This window comes from Oncorhynchus nerka, linkage group LG7 (genome assembly GCF_034236695.1).
Source record: "Oncorhynchus nerka isolate Pitt River linkage group LG7, Oner_Uvic_2.0, whole genome shotgun sequence".
NCBI lineage: Eukaryota > Metazoa > Chordata > Actinopteri > Salmoniformes > Salmonidae > Oncorhynchus > Oncorhynchus nerka.
In genome coordinates, this window is record NC_088402.1 from 6,895,572 (window position 1) to 6,921,488 (window position 25,917).

Below are 25,917 nucleotides of genomic sequence, written 5' to 3' on the forward strand. Positions count from 1 at the left end.
ATAACCCATGCCTCCTATATTCTATAACCCAGACCTCCTATATTCTATAACCCATGCCTCCTATATTCTATAACCCTCCTATATTCTATAACCCAGAACCCCTATATTCTATAACCCTCCTATATTCTATAACCCTCCTATATTCTATAACCCTCCTATATTCTATATCCCAGGTCTCCTATATTCTATAACCCAGGCCTCCTATATTCTATAACCCAAACCTCCTATGTTCTATAACCCAGACCTCCTATATTCTATAACCCTCCTATATTCTATAACCCAGGCCTCCTATATTCTATAACCCATGCCTCCTATATTCTATAACCCTCCTATATTCTATAACCCAGGCCTCCTATATTCTATAACCCAGGCCTCCTATATTCTATAACCCTCCTATATTCTATAACCCTCCTATATTCTATAACCCTCCTATATTCTATAACCCAGACCTCCTATATTCTATAACCCAAACCTCCTATGTTCTATAACCCAGACCTCCTATGTTCTATAACCCTCCTATATTCTATAACCCAGACCTCCTATATTCTATATCCCTCCTATATTCTATAACCCAGACCTCCTATATTCTATATCCCAGACCTCCTATATTCTAGAACCCCCCCTATATTCTATAACCCTCCAATATTCTATAACCCAGACCTCCTATATTCTATAACCCTCCTATATTCTATAACCCAGACCTCCTATATTCTAGAACCCCCTATATTCTATAACCCTCCAATATTCTATAACCCAGGCCTCCTATATTCTATAACCCTCCTATATTCTAGAACCCCCCCTATATTCTATAACCCTCCAATATTCTATAACCCAGACCTCCTATATTATATAACCCTCCTATATTCTATAACCCAGGCCTCCTATATTCTATAACCCTCCAATATTCTATAACCCTCCAATATTCTATAACCCTCCTATATTCTATAACCCTCCTATATTCTATAACCCTCCTATATTCTATAACCCTCCAATATTCTATAACCCTCCTATATTCTATAACCCTCCAATATTCTATAACCCTCCTATATTCTATAACCCTCCAATATTCTATAACCCTCCAATATTCTATAACCCTCCTATATTCTATAACCCTCCTATATTCTATAACCCTCCTATATTCTATAACCCTCCTATATTCTATAACCCTCCAATATTCTATAACCCTCCTATATTCTATAACCCTCCTATATTCTATAACCCTCCAATATTCTATAACCCTCCTATATTCTATAACCCTCCAATATTCTATAACCCTCCTATATTCTATAACCCTCCTATATTCTATAACCCTCCAATATTCTATAACCCTCCTATATTCTATAACCCTCCTATATTCTATAACCCTCCAATATTCTATAACCCTCCTATGTTCTATAACCCATGCCTCCTATATTCTATAACCCTCCTATGTTCTATAACCCAGGCCTCCTATATTCTATAACCCTCCAATATTCTATAACCCAGACCTCCTATATTCTATAACCCTCCTATATTCTATAACCCAGACCTCCTATATTCTATAACCCTCCAATATTCTATAACCCTCCTATGTTCTATAACCCAGACCTCCTCTATTCTATAACCCATGCCTCCTATATTCTAAAACCCTCCTATATTCTATAACCCAGACCTCCTATATTCTATAACCCAGGCCTCCTATATTCTATAACCCATGCCTCCTATATTCTAAAACCCTCCTATATTCTATAACCCAGACCTCCTATATTCTATAACCCAGGCCTCCTATATTCTATAACCCTCCTATATTCTATAACCCTCCTATATTCTATAACCCAGACCTCCTATATTCTATAACCCAGACCTCCTATATTCTATAACCCTCCTATATTCTATAACCCAGGTCTCCTATATTCTATAACCCTCCTATATTCTATAACTCAGACCTCCTATATTCTATAACCCTCCTATATTCTATAACCCAGACCTCCTATATTCTAAAACCCAGAACTCCTATATTCTATAACCCTCCTATATTCTATAACCCAGACCTCCTATATTCTCTAACCCTCCTATATTCTATAACCCAGACCTCCTATATTCTATAACCCAGACTTCCTATATTCTATAACCCAGGTCTCCTATATTCTATAACCCAGACCTCCTATATTCTAGAACCCAGACCTCCTATATTCTAGAACCCCCCTATATTCTAGAACCCAGACCCCTATATTCTATAACCCAGACCTCCTATATTCTAGAACCCCCCTATATTCTAGAACCCTCCTATATTCTATAACCCAGACTTCCTATATTCAATAACTCTCCTATATTCTATAACCCAGACCTCCTATATTCTATAACCCAGACCTCCTATATTCTATAACCCAGACCTCCCATATTCTATAACCCAGACCTCCTATATTCTATAACCCAGACCTCCTATATTCTAGAACCCCCTATATTCTATAACCCAGACCCCTATATTCTATAACCCAGACCTCCTATATTCTAGAACCCCCCTATATTCTTTAACCCAGACTTCCTATATTCAATAACCCTCCTATATTCTATAACCCAGACCTCCTATATTCTAGAAACTCCCTATATTCTTTAACCCAGACCTCATATATTCTATAACCCAGACCTCCTATATTCTATAACAAAGGCCTCCTATATTCTATAACCCAGACCCCCTATATTCTATAACTCAGACCTCCTATATTCTAAAACCCAGACCTCCTGTATTCTATAAATCAGATCCCCAGTTTCTCATGGTTAGGTCATGTGGTCAGGAACATCCTCTTACATTGATAAATTGTAAATCATGCCTGTTGCAGCCAATGTAAAGCACACTGTCTCAAATGCTGTGCTTAGTAAATGTGCAAGTCACTGTGAAGCAATGAAGTAGATCTTGACAATTACTGTCAGATACCAGTATGTCTGTAGTCCTCTGAGATACCAGTATGTCTGTAGTCCTCTGAGATACCAGTATGTCTGTAGTCCTCTGAGATACCAGTATGTCTGTAGTCCTCTGAGATACCAGTATGTCTGCAGTCCTCTGAGATACCAGTATGTCTGTAGTCCTCTGAGATACCAGTATGTCTGCAGTCCTCTGAGATACCAGTATGTCTGTAGTCCTCTGAGATACCAGTATGTCTGTAGTCCTCTGAGATACCAGTATGTCTGTAGTCCTCTGAGATACCAGTATGTCTGTAGTCCTCTGAGATACCAGTATGTCTGTAGTCCTCTGAGATACCAGTATGTCTGCAGTCCTCTGAGATACCAGTATGTCTGCAGTCCTCTGAGATACCAGTATGTCTGTAGTCCTCTGAGATACCAGTATGTCTGTAGTCCTTTGAGATACCAGCATGTCTGTAGACCTCTGAGATACCAGTATGTCTGTAGTCCTCTGAGATACCAGTATGTCTGTAGTCCTCTGAGATACCAGTATGTCTGTAGTCCTCTGAGATACCAGTACATGTGTGTACAGGTGATATCATAAAAACATATTGACTCATTGTCTGTGTGATGTTCCCAGAGCCCAGGGCCAGTGGTGGTGTGTCCCAGGACCATCCCCAGGGAGGATCAGGAGGAGGGGCGGAGGCTGTGAGGCCCTCTCTAGGGGGCTTGTTCTCTGGCGGGTTCCCCATCCTCAGACCCGCTGGGCAGAGATCCTTCACAGGGAAGAACGTGGGTGGGTCAGGATGATGAAAATACTATCTGTCTATCTGGTGTCCGTTGCTATTCAATTTTCAATTTCAATCTAAGGGCTTCATTGGCATAGGAAACATATGTTTACATTGCCAAAGCAAGTGGAAAAGATAATAAACAAAAGTGAAATAAACAATAAAAATTAACAGTGAACATTACACTCCAAAAGATCCCAAAGAATGAAGACATTTCAAATGTCATATTATGTGCTTTCTCTCTCTCTCTCTCTCTCTCTCTCTCTCTCTCTCTCTCTCTGTCTGTCTGTCTGTCTGTTTCTCTCTCTCTTTGTCTCTCTCTCTGTATCTCTCTGTCTCTCTCTCTCTCTCTCTCTGTCTGTCTGTCTGTTTCTCTCTCTCTTTGTCTCTCTCTCTCTCTCTCTCTGTATCTCTCTGTCTCTCTCTGTCTCTCTCTTCCCCTCTCCCTCTGTCTCTCTCTTTCTCTCTCTCTTCCCCTCTCTTTCTCTCTGTCTCTCTCTCTCTCTCTTCCCCTCTCTCTTTTTCTCTTTCTCTCTGTCTCTCCCTCTCTCTTCTCTCTCTTCTATCAATTCAATTCAATTCAATTCAAGGGCTTTATTGGCATGGGAAACATGTGTTAACATTGCCAAAGCAAGTGAGGTAGACAACATACAATATATGTTATCTCTATCTCTCTCTCTCGCTCTCCACATCTGTCATAAACAAACCAGGTTGTGTGTTGTAGTGTCTGTTTGTAATAGACAGTGTGTGTGTGTGTGTGTCAGTTTCACGCTCTAGCTCATCAACGGGACTGAAGCCTCAGTGGAACCCTCCACCGACATCGTCAGACAGTGGCCACACCCCCGAGCCCTACCATAGGCCGACAGAGAGAGGAAGCCCTTCCCACCGCCCTGCCCACTCAGCCTCCGCACCTCCCTCCCCCTCTCACAGCAAACCTCCCCTCTCCATCACTGCCCCCACCACCAGTCCTCCTCCCCCTCCTCCCTCATTCCATGAGCGTCCCAGCAGCAGGCCTCCCCCATCCCTACCGGTCCTCCCCCTCCTCCCCCTACCCAAGTCACCAAGCCTACCTGGCTCCCCATCCAGCACCCTCACCCCTTACCCCAGCCCTCTACCCCTCCTCCCTCCATGCCCCCTCCTCCCTCCCTAACCGGAACTCTGGTTTCTTCTACCCGCCTCCTCCCCCCCCCATCCTCTCCTCCTCCTTCCCCCTCCTCCCTCCCCTGTCCTCTCATCCTTCCCCTCCTCCCTCCCCCCCGGTCGTCTCCTCCCTCCCCCTTCTCCCTCCCCCATCCTCTCCTCCTCCCTTCCCCTCCTCCCTCCCCTGTCCTCTCCCCTTCCTCTGAATTGAGGTTCTCTATCTCTATCTCTGGTCCCCACGGCCCCCTCCTCCTCCTCCTCCTCCACCCCTCCCCGCCTCATTCACCCCCAGCTGCCCCTCCTCTCTGCCCCCTCCACCACCCAAGATGCCCCCTGTGCCGTCCCCTGCCATGCGGCCCCCGGTGCCCCCCACCTACCCCTGCACTGCACCTAGTCGACGACCACCAGCTGTGCCCAGGAGTGCAGGTATTTTTTTGTGATATTTGAAGGGGAAAAGGCTTGATTTTGCAATGGCAATTCTGTAATACTGTGATATGCAATGATTTTGTTCCAATTTCTTGTGAAAATGCGCTGACGAGGGATAAAGTTTGTTGACGTGTGACTTGATTGAGCCATAGATTTGCATTAAATGTGTGGTGATTGGTTGAACTTGCTAGCCCTCGTTTTTGTACTGAAATGGGTCAGTTTTATACAATAATATTGCAATGATATGACTGTTTTATACATTTGCAAGCTCTCGCATTATATGGAGGTAATTATTGATCAAAATCAAATACAATCGCAAAGTCCCAGAGAGATCGATTACTTTTTCCTGCATCTGATTGTTAATGACTCAGTGGTTTAATTATATCTGTCAGTTAACCCACTGTTCCTAGGCCGTCATTCTGCCCCTGAACAGGCAGTTAATTCTATCTGTCCCTCATACCATCACGGTCACCTAATCATCCCCAGCTTCCAATTGGCTCCTTCACCCCCCCCCCCCCCCCCCTCTCCCCTGGAAACTAATCCCTGGGTCGCTGCTGTAAATGAGAACGTGTTCTCAGTCAATGTACCTGGTAAAAACAGAATAACACTGTTCAATAGATTCTGTCCGGACTGGGCTCCAATGACATCACATTCATCTAGCTACACAGACTGAGACTACACAGACAGAGACTACACAGACAGAGACTACACAGACAGCGACTACACATACAGAGACTACACAGACAGAGACTACACAGACAGCGACTACACATACAGAGACTACGCAGACAGAGACTACGCAGACATAGACTACACAGACAGAGACTACACAGACAGAGACTACAACACTGAGAGAGACTACACAGACAGAGACTACACAGACAGAGACTACACAGACAGAGACTACAACACTGAGAGAGACTACACAGACAGAGACTACACAGACAGAGACTACAACACTGAGAGAGACTACACAGACAGAGACTTCACAGACAGAGACTACACAGACAGAGACTACAACACTGAGAGAGACTACACAGACAGAGACTACACAGACAGAGACTACACAGGCAGAGACTACAACACAGACAGAGACTACACAGACAGAGACTTCACAGACAGAGACTACAACACTGAGAGAGACTACACAGACAGAGACTACACAGACAGAGACTACACAGACAGAGACTACAACACAGACAGAGACTACAACACAGACAGAGACTACACAGACAGAGACTACACAGACAGAGACTACAACACTGAGAGAGACTACACAGACAGAGACTACACAGACAGAGACTACAACACAGACAGAGACTACACAGACAGAGACTACACAGACAGAGACTACAACACTGAGAGAGACTACACAGACAGAGACTACACAGACAGAGACTACACAGACAGAGACTACAACACTGAGAGAGAAATCTCTTTGTGAGGCTTCTCCACATCATTGTCTGTTGTCTTTCCCAACAGGTGTGGGGAGGTCGTTGGCTTCTCCCCCTGTCCCACCGGCCCGCTCCCCGTCCACCGAGCTGACCAACCGGATCCCTCCCCCTCATCCTCCTCCCCTTCCCCCGTCCTTAATGAGGAATGGACACAGCCTAAGCTTGCACAGCCTGGGTGAGAGTCCGATTCTCCTTCTTCGTTCAATAACTCCCTTCACTCTTTCAATTCCTCTCCAAAACTGTGGCAATCGTGCCAAAGCCATTTTTTTTTCTAGCCACAGAAGCATGGCTTGCTCTTTAGACTTTTAGGCTGGGTGTCTGTGACACGCTTTGTGTGTTAATGTGTCTCTGTGTTAGTGGTGTATTTAATGTGTCTCTGTGTTAATGTGTCTCTGTGTTAGTGGTGTATTTAATGTGTCTCTGTGTTAATGTGTCTCTGTGTTAGTGGTGTATTTAATGTGTCTCTGTGTTAGTGGTGTATTTAATGTGTCTCTGTGTTAGTGGTGTATTTAATGTGTCTCTGTGTTAATGTGTCTCTGTGTTAGTGGTGTATTTAATGTGTATTTAATGTGTCTCTGTGTTAGTGGTGTATTTAATGTGTCTCTGTGTTAGTGGTGTATTTTCATAGTGTGTTAATGTGTCTCTGTGTTAGTGGTGTCTTTAATGTCTCTGTGTTAGTGGTGTATTTAATGTGTATCTGTGTTAGTGGTGTATTTAATGTCCCTCTGTGTTAGTGGTGTATTTAATGTGTCTCTGTGTTAGTGGTGTATTTAATGTGTCTCTGTGTTATTGGTGTATTTAATGTGTCTCTGTGTTAGTGGTGTCTTTAATGTCTCTGTGTTAGTGGTGTATTTAATGTGTCTCTGTGTTAGTGGTGTATTTAATGTGTCTCTGTGTTAGTGGTGTATTTAATGTGTCTCTGTGTTAGTGGTGTATTTAATGTGTCTCTGTGTTAGTGGTGTATTTAATGTGTATCTGTGTTAGTGGTGTATTTAATGTGTCTCTGTGTTAGTGGTGTATTTAATGTGTCTCTGTGTTATTGGTGTATTTAATGTGTATCTGTGTTAGTGGTGTCTTTAATGTCTCTGTGTTAGTGGTGTATTTAATGTGTCTCTGTGTTAGTGGTGTATTTAATGTGTATCTGTGTTAGTGGTGTATTTAATGTGTCTCTGTGTTATTGGTGTATTTAATATGTCTCTGTGTTAGTGGTGTCTTTAATGTCTCTGTGTTAGTGGTGTATTTAATGTGTCTCTGTGTTAGTGGTGTCTTTAATGTCTCTGTGTTAGTGGTGTATTTAATGTGTCTCTGTGTTAGTGGTGTATTTTCATAGTGTTTTAATGTGTCTCTGTGTTAGTGGTGTATTTAATGTGTCTCTGTGTTAGTGGTGTATTTAATGCGTCTCTGTGTTAGTGGTGTATTTAATGCGTCTCTGTGTTAGTGGTGTATTTAATGTGTCTCTGTGTTAGTGGTGTATTTAATGTGTCTCTGTGTTATTGGTGTATTTAATGTGTCTCTGTGTTAGTGGTGTATTTAATGTGTCTCTTTGTTAGTGGTGTATTTAATGTGTCTCTGTGTTAGTGGTGTATTTAATGTGTCTCTTTGTTATTGGTGTATTTAATGTGTCTCTGTGTTAGTGGTGTATTTAATGTCTCTGTGTTAGTGGTGTATTTAATGTGTCTCTGTGTTATTGGTGTATTTAATGTGTCTCTGTGTTAGTGGTGTATTTAATGTGTCTCTGTGTTAGTGGTGTATTTAATGTGTCTCTGTGTTAGTGGTGTCTTTAATGTCTCTGTGTTAGTGGTGTCTTTAATGTCTCTGTGTTAGTGGTGTATTTAATGTGTCTCTGTGTTAGTGGTGTATTTAATGTGTATCTGTGTTAGTGGTGTATTTAATATGTCTCTGTGTTAGTGGTGTATTTAATATGTCTCTGTGTTAGTGGTGTATTTAATTTGTCTCTGTGTTAGTGGTGTCTTTAATGTCTCTGTGTTAGTGGTGTATTTAATGTGTCTCTCTCTCTGGTCTTTCAGATGACTTTGAGTCTAAATTTCAGTTCCACCCAATAGAAGACTTTCCCCCTCCAGAGGAGTTTTGGCCCTTTCCGCGCATCTACCCAAGCAGAGAGAACCAAGGAGGTGGGGGTACAGTGTGTGTGTGTGTGTGTGTGTGTGTGTGTGTGTGTGTGTGTGTGTGTGTGTGTGTGTGTGTGTGTGTGTGTGTTTGTGTGTGTGTATACGGTGCCTTTGGAAAGTATTCCGACCCCTAGACTATTTCCACATTTTGTTAAGTTACCGTGTTACACAGCCATTGGTAGGCTGTCATTGTAAATAAGAATTTGTTCTTAACTGACTTGCCTCGTTAAATAATAATAATAAAATAATATATTTAAAAAAATGTTAAATAAAATAAATATATATTTTTGTTTTTATTCTAAAATTGATTAAAAAAAAGAAGATATCCTCAGCAATATATACACAATACCCCATAATGACAAAAGCGAAAACAGGTTTTTATACATTTTTGCAAATGTATTAAAACCAAAAAAAAATGAAATAACGTGTTTACTTAAGTATTCAGACCCTTTGATATGAGACTCGAAATTGAGCTCAGGTGCATCCTGTTTCCATTGATCATCCTTGAGATGTTCCACCTGTGGTAAATTCAATTAATTTGACATTATTTGGAAAGGCACACACCTGTCCATATAAGGTCCCCACAGTTGACAGTGCATGTCAGAGCAAAAACCAAACCATGAGGTCGAAGGAATTGTCCGTAGACCTTCAAGACAGGATTGTGTCGAGTCACAGATCTGGGGAAGTATACCAGAAAATGTCTGCAGCATTGAAGGTCCCCAAGAAGAGTGGACTCCATCATTCTTAAATGGAAGAAGTTTGGATCCTCCAAGACTCTTCCTAGAGCTAGGTGCCCGGCCAAACTGACCAATCGGTGGAGAAAGGCCCTTGGTAAGGGAGGTGACCAAGAACCCGATGGTAGAGTTGCCAGACTGAAACCACTCCTCAGTAAAAGGCACATAACAGCCCGCTTGGAGTTTGCCAAAAGGCACCTAAAAACTGTCAGACAATGAGAAACAAGATTCTCTGGTCTGATGAAACCAAGATTGAACTCTTTGGCCTGAATGCCAAGCTTCACGTCTGGAGGAAACCTGGCATCATCAATACCATGAAGCATGGTGGTGGCAGCATCATCTGTCTGGATGTGTTTCAGCGGCAGGGACTGGGAGACTAGTCAGGATCGAGGTAAAGATTAATGGAGAAAAGTACAGTGAGATATTTGATGAAAATCTGCTCCAGAGCACTCAGGACCTCAGACTGGGGCGAAGGTTCACCTTCCAGCAGGACAATCTTCTCTGTTTTTGTTTTATTATTTCACTGCCATACTGTGTTGGATCTTGTCCAGCCATCTTGTCTCAAGAGGACCACAATGGAAATAAGTCCCAGACTGTATAGTGTGTTATCCTCCATGATTTAACAATGGAAATAAGTCCCAGACTGTATTGTGTGTTATCCTCCATGATTTAACAATGGAAATAAGTCCCAGACTGTATTGTGTGTTATCCTCCATGATTTAACAATGGAAATAAGTCCCAGACTGTATTGTGTGTTATCCTCCATGATTTAACAATGGAGGAATGGGAGAAACTCTCCAAATACAGGTGTGTTATACCCAAGAAGACTCAAGGCTGTAATCGCTGCCGAAAGGTGCTTCAACAAAGTACTGAGTAAAGGGTCTGAATTCTAATGTAAATGTGATATTTCAGTTTTTATTTGTAATACATTAGCAAACATTTCTAAAAACAGATTTTGATTTGTCATTATGGGGTATTGTGATGTCATTATGGGGTATTGTGATGTCATTATGGGGTATTGTGATATCATTATGGGGTATTGTGATGTCATTATGAGGTATTGTGATGTCATTATGGGGTATTGTGATGTCATTATGGGGTATTGTGATGTCATTATGGGGTATTGTGATATCATTATGGGGTATTGTGATGTCATTATGGGGTATTGTGATGTCATTATGGGGTATTGTGATATCATTATGGGGTATTGTGATGTCATTATGGGGTATTGTGATGTCATTATGGGGTATTGTGTGTGGATTGATGAAGGCTGTAACGTAACAACATGTAAAAATTGAAGTGGTCTGAACATTTTCAGAATGCACTGTTTGTGCGGTTGTATGTTTGTGTGTGTGTATTTGTGTTTGTGTGTATGTCTCTGTGTTTGTGTGTATGGATATGTGTGTGTATTTGTGTATGTGTGTCTGTCTGTATGTGTGTGTGTATCAGCATGCTCTTGTCTTAATTTTCCTATTCAAATGATTTTGTGATTTACTCCTCCCCCATCCTCTCCTCTCTCTCCTCTCTCCTCCCCCATCCTCTCCTCTCTCCTCCCCCATCCTCCCCCATCCTCTCCTCCTCCCCCATCCTCTCCTCTCTCCTGCCCCATCCTCTCCTCTCTCCTGCCCCATCCTCTCCTCTCTCCTCCCCCATCCTCTCCTCTCTCCTCCCCCCATCCTCTCCTCTCTCCTCCCCCATCCCTCCTCTCTCCTCCCCCATCCTCCCCATCCTATCCTCTCTCCTCCCCCATCCTCTCCTCTCTCTCCTCCCCCATCCTCTCCTCTCTCCTCCCCCATCCTCTCCTCCCCCATCCTCTCCTTTCTCCTCCCCCATCCTCTCTTCTCTCCTCCTCCATCCTCTCCTCTCTACTCCCCCCAGTGATCAGGACACAGCTATGGTGATGCAGTGAGACAACATGGACACCCCACCCCCACACATGTGTGTGCCCAACACATCCTCTTCATGTGTGTGTGTGTGTCATGTGTGTCCCCAGTGTGTGTGTGTGTGTGTGTGTGTGTGTGTGTGTGTGTGTGTGTGTGTGTGTGTGTGTGTGTGTGTGTGTGCGAATGCAATACCGTGCCACACCCAGTGCAGGCTATGTGACCTCCAACCTTCTCCAGTGTGGAATGTTTTGAATGTGTCAGGAGGGTAGAACCCAACAGTGTTCTCTCCCTCTCACTATATATATATATCTATTGATAAACTGGGTGGCACCAGCCCTGAATGCTGATTGGCTGACAGCCATGATATATCATGGGTATGACAAAACATTTATTTTACGTTGGTAAACAGTTTATAATAGCAGTAAGGCACCTCTGGGATTTGTGGTATATGGCCAATATACCACGGCTAAGGGCTGTATCCAGGCACTCCGCGTTGTGTCGTGCAAAATAACAGCTCTTAGCCGTGGTATATTGGCCGTATATCACACCCTCGGGCCTTAAATATATACTGTATATATATACTGTATGTCTCTCTCTGTCTCTCTCTGTTCTCTCCCTCTCTCTCTGTCTCTTTTTGTCTCTCTCTCTCTCTCTCTCTCTGTTCTCTCTCTCCCCTCTCTGTTCTCTATGTCTCTCTATGTCTCTCTATCTCTCTCTCTCTCTCTCTATATATATATATATATATATATATATATATATTGAGATTCTTCAAAGTAGCCACCCTTTGCCTTGATGACAGATTTGCACGCTCTTGGATTTCCCTCAACCACCTTCACCTGGAATGCTTTTCCAACAGTCTTGAAGGAGTTCCTGCATATGCTGAGCGATTGTTGGCTGCTTTTCCTTCACTCTGTGGTCCAACTCGTCCCAAGCCAGCTCAGTTGGGTTGAGGTCGGGTGATTGTGGAGGCCAGGTCATCTGATGCAGCACTCCATCACTCTCCTTCTTGGTCAAATAGCTCTTACACAGCCTGGAAGTATGTTGGGGCATTGTTTTGTTGAAAAACAAATGACAGTCCCACTAAGCGCAAACCAGATGGGATGGCATATCACTGCAGAATGCTGTAGTAGCCATGGTTGTTAAGTGTGCCTTGAATTCTAAATAAATCACTGACAGTGTCACCAGCAAAGCACCCCCACACCTCCTCCTCCACGCTTCATGTGGGAACCACACATGCGTAGATCATCCGTTCACCTACTCTGAGTCTCACAAAGACACGGCGGTTGGAACAAAAACATCGCAAATTTGGACTCATCAGACCGAAGGACAGATTTCCACCGGTCTAATGTCCATCGCTCGTGTTTCTTGTCAAGCAAGTCTCTTCTTCTTATTGTTGTCCTTTAGTAGTGGTTTCTCTGCAGCAATTCGACCACTAAGGCTTGATTTACGCAGTCTCCTCTAAACAGTTGATGTTGAGATGTGTCTGTTACTTTAACTTTATTTGGGCTGCAATTTCTAAGGCTGGTAACTCTAATGAACTTCTCCTCTGCAGAAGAGGTAACTCTGGGTCTTCCTTTCCTGTGGAGGTCCTCATGAGAGCCAGTTTCATCTTAGCGTTGATGGTTTTTGCAACTGCACTTGGAGAAACATTAAAAGTTCTTGTGATTTTATGGATTGACTGACCTTCATGTCTTAAAGTAACGATGGACTGTCGCTTCTCTTTGCTTATTTGAGCTGTTTTTGTCAAAATATGGACTTGGTATTTTACCAAATAGGGCTGTACTACTGTATACCAACCCTACCTTGTCACAACACAACTGATTGGTTCAAACACATTAAGAAGGAAAGAAATTCCACAAATTAACTTTTAACAAGTCACACCTGTTAATTGAAATGCATTCCAGGTGACTACCTCATGAAGCTGGTTGGGAGAATGCCAAGAGTGTGCAAAACTGTCATCAAGGCAAAGGGTGGCTACTTTAAAGAATCTCAAATATACATTATATTTTAATTTGTTTAACACTTTTTTGGTTACTACATGATTCCATATGTGTTATTTCATAGTATTGATGTCTTCACTATTATTCTACAATGTAGAAAATAGTAAAAAATAAACCCTTGAATGAATAGGTGTGTCCAAACTTTTGTCTGGTACTGTATATATGTCTCTCTATGTCTTTCTCTCGCTCTATATATATGTGTTTCTCTCTATATGTCACTCTGTGTATATATGTTTGTCTCTGCACATATTCCATATCTCTATTTTTCTGCATTGTGGGATTTGAGTCATTTATGCATTATGGGATTTGAGTCATCATGCATTATGGGATCTGAGTCATTTATGCCTTATGGGATTTGAGTCATTTATGCATTATGGGATTTGAGTCATTCTGTGTTATGGGATCTGAGTTGTTTCTGTGTTATGGTGTCTGAGTCATTCTGTGTTATGGGATCTGAGTCATTCTGTGTTATGGGATCTGAGTCATTCTGTGTTATGGTGTCTGAGTCATTCTGTGTTATGGGATCTGAGTCGTTTCTGTGTTATGGGATCAGTCGTTTCTGTGTTATGGTGTCTGCGTTTCTGTGTTATGGGATTTGAGTCATTTATGTCATTATGGGGATTTGTTATGGGATCTGATGTTATGGTGTCTGAGTCATTCTGTGTTATGGGATCTGAGTCATTCTGTGTTATGGGATCTGAGTCGTTTCTGTGTTATGGTGTCTGAGTCATTCTGTGTTATGGGATCTGAGTCGTTTCTGTGTTATGGGATCTGAGTCATTCTGTGTTGTGGGATCTGAGTCGTTTCTGTGTTATGGGATCTGAGTTGTTTCTGTGTTATGGTGTCTGAGTCGTTTCTGTGTTATGGGATCTGAGTCATTCTGTGTTATGGTGTCTGAGTCATTCCTGTGTTATGGGATCTGAGTCGTTTCTGTGTTATGGGATCTGAGTCGTTTCTGTGTTATGGGATCTGAGTCATTCTGTGTTATGGTGTCTGAGTCGTTTCTGTGTTATGGGATCTGAGTCGTTTCTGTGTTATGGTGTCTGAGTCATTCTGTGTTATGGTGTCTGAGTCATTCTGTGTTATGGGATCTGTGTTATGGTGTCTGAGTCGTTTCTGTGTTATGGGATCTGAGTCGTTTCTGTGTTATGGGATCTGAGTCATTCTGTGTTATGGGATCTGAGTCATTCTGTGTTATGGTGTCTGAGTCGTTTCTGTGTTATGGGATCTGAGTCATTCTGTGTTATGGTGTCTGAGTCGTTTCTGTGTTATGGGATCTGAGTCATTCTGTGTTATGGTGTCTGAGTCTTTCTGTGTTATGGGATCTGAGTCATTCTGTGTTATGGGATCTGAGTCGTTTCTGCTCAAGGCATCAGTCCCCTATATGTTCACACAGAGGGAAACTGCACTGTAGTGAAATGCCTTTCTTGTAAATCTCCAAACCCAACAGCACATACAAATAAAGTAGAACAAAAACACAATAAATAAAAGAACAGGAGAAGTAAGAAATTAGTGAACACGAGACAAGAGATTCTCAATAGAAATATCAACGCTCTCAACCTGTTGTGTTAATAACGACTTCTCACATGTGGATGAAGTATTTTCATAATCTCATTTGAGTCTGGGGCGGCAGGGTAGCCTAGTGGTTAGAGCATTGGACTAGTAACCGAAAGTTTGCAAGTTCAAACCCCTGAGCTGACAAGGTACAAATCTGTCGTTCTGCCCCTGAACAGGCAGTTAACCCACTGTTCCTAGACCAGTTAACCCACTGTTCCTAGGCTGTGATTGAAAATAAGAATTTGTTCTTAACTGACTTGCCTAGTAAAATAAAGGTAAATAAAATATGAGGGTGTCACCGTTACACGCCTCCCTATATGTATTTTTTTGTTAAACTACATTATAAACCTTTTTATAAATGTATTAGCAATGTTTTTTCCCCCTATACTATCACTGCCGGAACTCTTATCGATCTACAGTCTCATCAACACTGACACGTTAGTAAACAGTGCCACCTAGTGGCTAAACGTGATACGGTATTATCAAGTATTACCAGGGAATAAATGTATTGTTTTGTGTAAAAAGATGGCGGTCTCTTTATTCATTTTTTTCCCTCCTCTCTAAAAAAAGTGAACACAAAATACATTCAGTAAAAAAAAAACACAAAAAACAGGTACCACTAATATGTTGTTATAAAAACTATATCACAAATATGTTATCCTGTGATCAATGTTTTACATTTATAGATCTCTGGAGAGGTTCTTGTAGATATAAAACAAAAGGAGCCTTAAACAGTTGAACAAAATTTAACCAAATATTCAATAATGGTTCATAAGCAGTTTTTATTAACAAACGTTTAAAATAAACTTTAACCAAAAATATCACAAACACAGACACACACACACACACACAGACACACACACACACACAGACACACACACACACACACACAGACACACACACACACACAGACACACACACACACACACACACAGACACACACACACACACACACACACACACACACACAGACACACACACACACACACACACACAGACACACACACACACACACACACACACACAGACACACACACACACACACACACACACACACAGCATCACACACACAGCTTGTCTAATATAAAGAATGATTATATCATGTTGATGTAACCCGACTCCGTTTTGGACTGATGTAAGATGACGTTTCCCCTTTAACACTGATCTAAGGTCAGTTTCCTATGTTCTACGCCGTCTAATATGGTGAACATAAACTGATCCTAGAACAGAAATAGGACTAAGACCTCCCAAGTTTGACCTGACCAGAAAAAAAAGTATAGAGGATTAGGTCAGAGGTTAAAGTTCATCGTGTTTGTAGGTGAACTCTCTGGAGGAGATGAAGCCATCCTCGTTCTCATCCTCCTTCTTAAAGATGTCCTCCACCATCTGCTCATGATGGGTGTCGTTGGGAGGGTAACCATGACGCTGAAACTCCTTCCTCAGGTACTCCTTCACCTGGGAGGAAAAGGGAGTATGCAGTCAGGACATAAAGTAAGGTGTGTGTGTGTGACAGAGAGAGAGAATTCCTTCACATGGTATAAGTGTGAACAAACAGTCTGTGTGTGTAACAGAGAGAAGATCCATTTAACGTTGTTTAAGTATGCCAGACAGCATAATGTTACTGTGTGTGTGTGTGTGTGTGTGCTCTCGCCTCGTCCTTGGAGAGTTTCCAGTCATCGTTGAGGTCCATTTCCTGAAAGGATTCATGTGACCTGGGTCCATTCCTGATCTCCATCACCTCGATGTTAAAAGTCAGGGTGCTCTCCGGTGGGATCTTACCTGAGGTCAGAGTTCAGGGGTCACAACATCAGGATCGGAGGTCACTGGAATGCTAGGCCGGGACTCAGTTCTGATACATACAAAATTATATTTGTTCTAAAAGGAAGGGACAGCTGAAGAAAACCTAATCCAGGATGTTTCTTTCACCTAAACCAGTAAGAGTGGACCAAGGAAAGGAGACAAGGAGAGGAAGCCATGTCAGGGTGTTTTCAGACTTTGTCCCTTTCAGAATGTTTTTTGTGAACACACAAAAGAGCCCCAGAGGTGAACCGAACTGAGACCATCTCAATAGGTGGTCTGAGTTCGGTTCTCTTGAATTATCTGGTCCGGTTCCCTTTTTAGGAGAATGTATTCCCGTACCACACAGACTACTGTCATAACCCCTCCCACTAGACTACTGACATTAACCCCTCCCACTAAACTACTGTCATAACCCCTCCCACTAGACTGATATAAACCCCTCCCACTAGACTACTGACATTAACCCCTCCCACTAAACTACTGTCATAACCCCTCCCACTAGACTACTGCAACACAGTTTTCCCTGACAAACCCCTCCCACTAGACTACTGATGTAAACCCCTCCCACTAGACTACTGACATTAACCCCTCCCACTAAACTACTGACATAACCCCTCCCACTAGACTACTGCAACAGTTTTCCCTGACAAACCCCTCCCACTAGACTTCTGACATAAACCCCTCCCACTAGACTTCTGACATAAACCCTCCCACTAGACTTCTGACATAAACCCCTCCCACTAGACTTCTGACATAAACCCCTCCCACTAGACTTCTGACATAAACCCCTCCCACTAGACTTCTGACATAAACCCTCCCACTAGACTTCTTACATAAACCCTCCCACTAGACTTCTGACATAAACCCCTCCCACTAGAACTCTGACATAAACCACTCCCACTAGACTTCTGACATAAACCCCTCCCACTAGACTTCTGACATAACCCCTCCCACTAGACTTCTGACATAAACCCCTCCCACTAGACTTCTTACATAAACCCCTCCCACTAGACTTCTGACATAAACTCCTCCCACTAGACTTCTGACATAAACCCCTCCCACTAGACTTCTGACATAAACTCCTCCCACTAGACTTCTGACATAAACCCCTCCCACTAGACTTCTGACATAAACCCCTCCCACTAGACTACTGACATAAACCCCTCCCACTAGACTACTGACATAAACCCCTCCCACTAGACTTTGACATAAACCCCTCCCACTAGACTTCTGACATAAACCCTCCCACTAGACTTCTGACATAAACCCCTCCCACTAGACTACTGACATAAACCACTCCCACTAGACTTCTGACATAAACCCCTCCCACTAGACTACTGACATAAACCCCTCCCACTAGACTTCTGACATAAACCCTCCCACTAGACTTCTGACATAAACCCCTCCCACTAGACTTCTGACATAAACCCCTCCCACTAGACTTCTGACATAAACCCCTCCCACTAGACTACTGACATAAACCCCTCCCACTAGACTTCTGACATAAACCCCTCAAATCGGTGTCACAAAAGAGCGAATGTCCAGGTTCGTTTCAGATTGTTTGTACTATGTGATCAAATCAAATTGTATTGATCACATGCGCCGAATACAACAGGTATAGACAGACCTTACAGTGAAACGCTAAAGGCTAAGAGACTCATCAGCAGTTTATTCCACTGTTGGGTTTGAGTAGTGTGAGAAGACATGAATCACAACATGAAAGGTAGGTTATAACATCAAGCTCTTAAAAGGGGCAGTAAGTAGCCTACATTGGGTATACAATTTTCAATAACAGCATTATGTTATCTGCAGTTATTCTTCTCCTATTTATTCCCTTACTATTAACATGTAAATATTATTTGTATCTTCTGATAAATGCAATCTAGTAGCTTCTAAAATGTAAGAAGGAATATCTATCTGTATATCTATCTAGCTATATATTATATTTATCTATCTGTATATCTATCTAGCTATATATTATATTTATCTATCTGTATATCTATCTATCTATATATTATATTTATCTATCTGTATATCTATCTAGCTATATATTATATTTATCTATCTGTATATCTATCTAGCTATATATTATATTTATCTCTGTATATCTATCTATCTATATATTATATTTATCTATCTGTATATCTATCTAGCTATATATTATATTTATCTATCTGTATATTTATCTATCTATATATTATATTTATCTATCTGTATATCTATCTAGCTATATATTATATTTATCTCTGTATATTTATATCTATCTATATATTATATTTATCTCTCTGTATATCTATCTATCTATATATTATATTTATCTCTATATATTTATCTATCTATATATTATCTATCTATCTAGCTGTATATTTATCTAGCTATATATTTATCTAGCTATATATTTATCTAGCTATATATTTATCTAGCTATATATTTATCTAGCTGTATATTTATCTAGCTATATATTTATCTAGCTGTATATTTATCTAGCTATATATTTATCTATCTGTATATTTATCTAGCTGTCGGATAACATTCTGATGAAATGGCTTGTCCTGCACTTAGCAAAAACCCAGAGTGCATTGAGTGAATGTTGGAAAAATATCTTGGTTCCTTTCTAAAACATAGCAATGTGAATGCAAAGAGGACACGGACCACAAGATAGGTGAAGTGAAGGACTATATGTGAAAACACACCAAGACTAATAAAGATGCACACACCCAAGATGTGCCAACACTGGAACATTCTTGAAGTAACAAAGTGTTGTAAAGTGATTCAGGCTATAACTGAAGCACAGAAGTAGGTGTGGGTTAGGTAGTGGGCTTACCAGGGCAAAGCACAGCATCGCTCACATGCTCACAGCATCGTTCACATGCTCACAGCATCGCTCACAGCATCGTTCACATGCTCACAGCATCGTTCACATGCTCACAGCATCGTTCACATGCTCACAGCATCGCTCACAGCATCGTTCACATGCTCACAGCATCGTTCACATGCTCACAGCATCGCTCACAGCATCGTTCACATGCTCACAGCATCGTTCACATGCTCACAGCATCGTTCACATGCTCACAGCGATGCTCACAGCATCGTTCACAGCATCGTTCACATGCTTCCCAATGCTCCACGTTGGGAAGCCGTCTCAGAGCAGTAGTTAGTAGTACAACCTTTAGGCATCGTTTCTATCCTACAACGGTGCCGTAGAGGAGACAGATGAAGTTCATTAGTGCCATTCAGGGTGGTGTCATCTATGTACATTGCAGTGAAGTAACTTTAGTACAGTGTGTGTGTGTGTGTGTGTATGTGTGTGGTGTATGTGTGTGTATGTGTGTGTGTGTATGTATGTGTGTGTGTGTGGTATGTGTGTGTATGTGTGTATGTATGTGTGTGTGTGTGTGTTATGTGTGTGTGTATGTGTGTGGTATGTGTGTGTGTGTGGTGTGTGTGTGTGGTGTGTGTGTTATGTGTGTGTGGTGTATGTGATATGTGTGTGTGTGTGTTATGTGTGTGGTATGTGTGTGTGTGTGTGTGTACCTTTCCCCTCCTTGCCGTAAGCGAGGGCAGGAGGTACGACGAGGCGTCTCTTCTCTCCAGCACACATCCCCTGCAGGCCTTTGTCCCATCCCTTTATCACCTCTTTAATGCCCAGTGTGAACCAGACAGGCTGCTTGTCTCCCTGGGAGTAGCTGGAAACACACACACACACACACACACACACACACCACACACACATACATACACCACACACACATACATACATACACCACACACACACACCATACATACATACACATACATACACCACACACACCGTACACACACCACACATACACCACACATACATACACCACACACACACACATACATACACCACACACATACATACATACATGCATACACCACACACACACATACACACACATACCGCACATACACACACACACCACACATACATACATACATACATACATACATACATACAAACATCACACACATACACACACACACACACATACAAACATCACACACACACACACACACACACACACACACACACACACACACACACACACACACACACACACACACACACACTTTATTTTTTAAGACAGCAGCAAAAACATGTATCTGACCGTTTCTAGGTTCAGGAAACGCTTCCTTCAATTGTTGTTTTCATAACAAACTAACCTGGAATGAAACTTAGTTCCATTTTGAAGATATCCTTCATGGTGGACCAGCAGAATGTCTCCGTACTTCGACTTGCGATGACAGAGGAAAGGTTTGTGCAGAACTGTGATTTTTACTTCGGCCTCTGGAAGTTTCCCTGCACTGACGAACACTAGCAGCGAAGTGCAAAACCAGCTCAAACAAACCAGGAACATTTCAGAACTGATATTAGCAAAAATTATAGGTGTCGATAGGAGAAAAGATATTTGTTCAAAACTTGTAGAACTTGCCATTCACTGGAACAAGCGCGCCCGCAGTGTCAAGACGTGGCAAGTGACGTTTCATCATGCAAGCTGTTACAGGAAGTGTACGTTTGATTGGTTGTATATTTGCATATTCCGCGCCTTCAGGGCGGATCTGTTGTCTCTCAGTTCCGTAGAATAATGATCTGTCTTTCAAAGTATCAATGTCGAAGCTTTCAAATGATTAAAGACACGTGAAAGATAAACAGATGAACAATACGTGGATGCATTTTGAAACTTCGATTAACTTTTTATTTTATTTTAACTCACATTTCTCAGGTAGACAAATAATAAACAGACCATCACCTACTCATTTTGGCAAAAGCTGGTTAAATGTAACTTTATATCGAGAGAGATGAAACAATGTGTGTTATTGAATTTATATCATGCTAGTGTAACATTCACATACTTCATCAATGGCTACAGTTCGATATCCGATTGTTTTATAAAATAGCCCATAAACACACTATAATTCACACAATGTATAAATACATATTGTGGCTAAAAGGCTAAAATGATTGTACATAGCAATCAGCAGTCCTACTCTGCAGTAGACCAGAGCATCAACAGTTATACTCTACAGTAGACAGACACTACAGTAGACCCTACAGTAGTACATACAGTAGACCCTACAGTAGACACTACAGTAGACCCTACAGTAGACCCTACAGTAGACCCTACAGTAGTACATACAGACAGTAGACACTACAGTAGACCCTACATACAGTAGACCCTACAGTAGACACTACAGTAGACCCTACAGTAGACCCTACAGTAGTACATACAGTAGACCCTACAGTAGTACATACAGTAGACCCTACAGTAGTACATACAGTAGACCCTACAGTAGTACATACAGTAGACCCTAGACACAAGCATTATAGTATATAAATACAAATAGGTCTTTATCGTAAGATATCATTTGTTCTCAATTAATTAAAGATTAAATACGTCAAGCAGAGCTATTTACACACTCCTAATTTGCATAAATAAAGTATCAGACACTTCTTTGGAAAGACAATGTTGGCTGAATAGTACTCTTTCTTAAATGCTGAAAAAGATGAAGGTTCTTAAAAATGGTTCTACCTCAGCTCTTAAGGTTCCTTGGAGAGCTCTTACCCGCTAAAATAACCTATGAGTGAAGTGTGGGGTTCTTGACGTGGCATCAAATGGTTCTTCAGAATCCTACAAGGTTCTTGAAAATGTATGGAAGCCTGCAGCTGTGTCCCTTTCAAAACCACTCCCATCATTACCATATTTCCCAGCATTCTCTATTGCAGTTAGATTTTTGAAATGGTTTGTTTCAATATCTATGCATGTACATTCATTGATTCATCAATCTGATGTTAGTTCAATATAAATAAAAGCATTTTTCTAAACAATTCCAATCTGTTACTTGGATTTATTGCACCCGTTACTGAAATTGATGTCCCAGTTTATATGTTTAAGATAGTCTCATGTATTTTTCTTTTCAACACTGGCAGTCATTCTGAATGCAGGTTGTGGGTGAATAAAAACCTCTACATGTTGAATATATCCAGTCTGGCTGGATTCCAATAGGAATTACACAACATCTGGCAAACCAGCATAATGTGACTTGCAGGCTTAATGTGGCCTGTAAACGACAAATTTCAGGCCACTGTTATTAGGTTTAAAATAATGAATAATGACATATTCACTTTGACTCTCACCTGGTGAAGGCTACAGGACAGAAAATGAAAAACTGCAAAAAAAAATAAAATAAATGTCTCTGTCACTAGAAAACAAAGTAATGGGTGGTAATGGTACCTAAAATTCACTCAAAAGCCACATTGTGAAATATGCAAATAAGTCCTTAAAACTCTACAGCAGGGCTATTCAATCCCGGGTCCTGGAGGGGCCAAAACATTTCTGCTTTTGGAACCACACCACGTATTTCTCTTCAGAGACTGTAAAATGGTTCCTCTATGGCATCGCTTTTAATAGCTTTATTCGGTTCCATCTTTTGCACCTTTAAGTGCGTAGTGAGGAAGCTACAGTGACCGAATGCCTCTTTACTCACTCTGCAGAGGACTGGTAAAAGAGACCATCATTGAATTAACAGTCAACGGCTCCGTCACATTTGACTATCAGTGTAAATTCATTACAGGCGTTCCGAGGTTGCTATAGCTACGTGCTGGACATGGTTAAAACACATCTTTTTGTTTGTTTTTGTTTTGTTGTCGAGACGCATGTCAAATGGATGTTGAAACAATTTGTTTTTGTTTTGTTGTCGAGACGCATGTCAAATGGATGTTGAAACAATTTGTTTTTGTTTTGTTGTCGAGACGCATGTCAAATGGATGTTGAAACAATTTGTTTTTGTTTTGTTGTCGAGACGCATGTCAAATGGATGTTGAAACAATCAAGCTTAACTTTACTGCGATATTTGAGCTTATACACATTACAATCATACTGTATAACTTTCTGTATAACTTCCTGTATAACTTCCCCTGTATAACTTCCTGTATAACTTCCTGTATACCTTACACATATTGCCCAATTAGCACCAGTGTTTTTTTTAACATTCCTTAAACAGTGCTACAGCCAGAGGTACCAGCGTAGAGTCACGAGAACAGTCAACACAGCCATAGTCATGCGAGCCACACCCCATCCAGACACAATACAAGGGGTCTCCCGTGGCCAAAGCTGTCCCCCAATAGTAGCTTAGAGGAAAAATGTTTGAGTTTTTCATAGGTACACACAGTCTGTCATATTTGAGCTACGGTGTGTCCCCCCCCCCCTAATCTTCTTTACGGAATACTCCAGAACAGAGCTGAAGTATAGACCACAACAAGGAGAGGCTCGCTGAAGGTGGACCAATCACAATTGGTAATACTGCAATGCTGCCATCTTCTCATTGGCTCAGGTGAAGTATTTGCAACCAGTAGAATCGATGGAACAGGACCCAGTACATCTGAGATGGCCAAAAGACCTTAAACGAGAGATGACGCATTATAACAGGTGTGTGTGTGTGTGTGTGTGTGTGTGTGTGTGTGTGTGTGTGTGTGTAGAAGGAACATACCCAGGGAGATATGATGTGCAGGTCTGGTAACCAAAGTCATTTCCATCACACTCCTCCAGGCCCTCATGACGATATCCATCTCCACAGTACGCCCACCTACAATCTACAAGGAAGAGAGAGAGAGAGAGAGAGAGAGAGAGAGAGAGAGAGGGAGAGGGAGGGAGAGGGAGGAGAGAGAAGAGAGAGAGAGAGAGGGAGAGAGAGGAGGAGAGAGAGAGAAGAGAGAGATAGAGAGAGAGAGAGAGAGGGAGAGGGAGGAGAGAGAGAAGAGAGAGAGAGAGAGAGAGAGAGGAAGAGAGAGGAGGAGGAGAGAGAGAGAGAGAGAGAGAGAGAGAGAGAGGGAGAGGGAGGAGAGAGAGAAGAGAGAGAGAGAGAGAGAGAGAGAGAGGAAGAGAGAGGAGGAGGAGAGAGAGAGAGAGAGAGAGAGAAGGCAGTAAGAGGGCGTGAGCGAGAGAGAGATTGTTTAATTGCTTTGGCACCCCAATGCATTACGTTGATGCTGATTTCGCATTAATTGAATTAAGTGGGAGAAATAGTGACAGGCTGACGGAAAGCGAGGGAACACCGATGATGTAACTGTAACAGTCTCTATGTCCCTATTTTTCTCCTCTGTCATTGTATGTTTGGATAGAAGGCTTGAGGCTAATGTGTGTGTGTGATTCTCAGTGTGTGTGTGTGTGTGTGTGTGTGTGAATCTCAGTGTGTGTGTGTGTGTGTGTGTGTTCTCAGTGTGTGTGTTTCTGTCTGTGTGTGTGTGTGATTCTCAGTGTGTGTGTTTCTGTCTGTGTGTGTGTGTGATTCTCAGTGTGTGTGTTTGTGTCTGTGTGTGTGTGTGATTCTCAGTGTGTGTGTTTCTGTCTGTGTGTGTGTGATTCTCAGTGTGTGTGTCTGTCTGAGTGTGTGTGTGTGATTCTCAGTGTGTGTGTTGGCTGCGTGTGTGTATGTGATTCTCAGTGTGTGTGTGTGTGTGTGTGTGATTCTCAGTGTGTGTGTCTGTCTGAGTGTGTGTGTGTGATGCTCAGTGTGTATTGTCTGCGTGTGTGTGTGTGATTCTCAGTGTGTGTTGTCTGTGTGTGTGTGATTCTCAGTGTGTGTTGTCTGTGTGTGTGTGTGTGTGTGTGTGATTCTCAGTGTGTGTTGTCTGTGTGTGTGTGATTCTCAGTGTGTGTTGTCTGTGTGTGTGTGTGTGATTCTCAGTGTGTGCTGTCTGTGTGTGTGTGTGTGTGTGATTCTCAGTGTGTGTTGTCTGTGTGTGTGTGTGTGTGTGTGTGTGTGTGAGACCTACTGAGACAGGCATCTGTGACGACGTTGTTTCCATCATCACACTCCTCTCCGTTCTGCACCAGTCCGTCCCCACACACACCCACCCGTTCCGGAACCTTCTCTGTCGACTGGAGAGCCTGGAAGGGCAACCAACACAGTTTACACAACAGGCTCCTATTCATTAAGGCCCACTGTAACAACAGAATCCTATTCATTAAGGCCCACTGTAACAACAGGCTCCTATTCATTAAGGCCCACTGTAACAACAGGGTCCTATTCATTAAGGCCCACTGTAATAACAGGCTCCTATTCATTAAGGCCCACTGTAACAACAGGGTCCTATTCATTAAG

At 42.0% G+C, this 25,917-nt stretch overlaps 2 protein-coding genes and 1 pseudogene across 2 annotated transcripts in view; 1 reads left to right on the forward strand and 2 right to left on the reverse strand.

Moving 5' to 3' along the window:
- Positions 1–11,489, forward strand: part of LOC135572407 (WAS/WASL-interacting protein family member 3-like) — a 23,561-nt pseudogene extending 12,072 nt beyond the window's left edge.
- A 4,264-nt stretch (positions 11,490–15,753) lies between these two features.
- fkbp14 (FKBP prolyl isomerase 14) lies at positions 15,754–21,309 on the reverse strand. Its single transcript, XM_065020135.1, has 4 exons — positions 20,980–21,309; positions 20,326–20,477; positions 16,643–16,770; positions 15,754–16,446 (listed from the first exon to the last, which is right to left on the reverse strand). The coding sequence occupies exons 1-4, from the start codon at positions 21,249–21,251 to the stop codon at positions 16,288–16,290; spliced, it is 711 nt and encodes a 236-aa protein (XP_064876207.1). The 5' UTR covers positions 21,252–21,309; the 3' UTR covers positions 15,754–16,287.
- Positions 21,310–22,021: 712 nt separating this feature from the next.
- The window catches only part of LOC115127530 (acetylcholinesterase collagenic tail peptide-like), an 83,035-nt gene continuing 79,139 nt past the window's right edge, over positions 22,022–25,917 (reverse strand). Inside the window, exons 16-18 of the mRNA XM_065020029.1 lie at positions 25,589–25,703; positions 24,304–24,406; positions 22,022–24,213 (exon numbers count right to left, since the gene is read on the reverse strand). Coding sequence (XP_064876101.1) covers positions 24,144–24,213; positions 24,304–24,406; positions 25,589–25,703 — 288 coding nt within the window. The 3' untranslated portion in view covers positions 22,022–24,143. The remainder of the gene's footprint in view (positions 24,214–24,303; positions 24,407–25,588; positions 25,704–25,917) is intronic.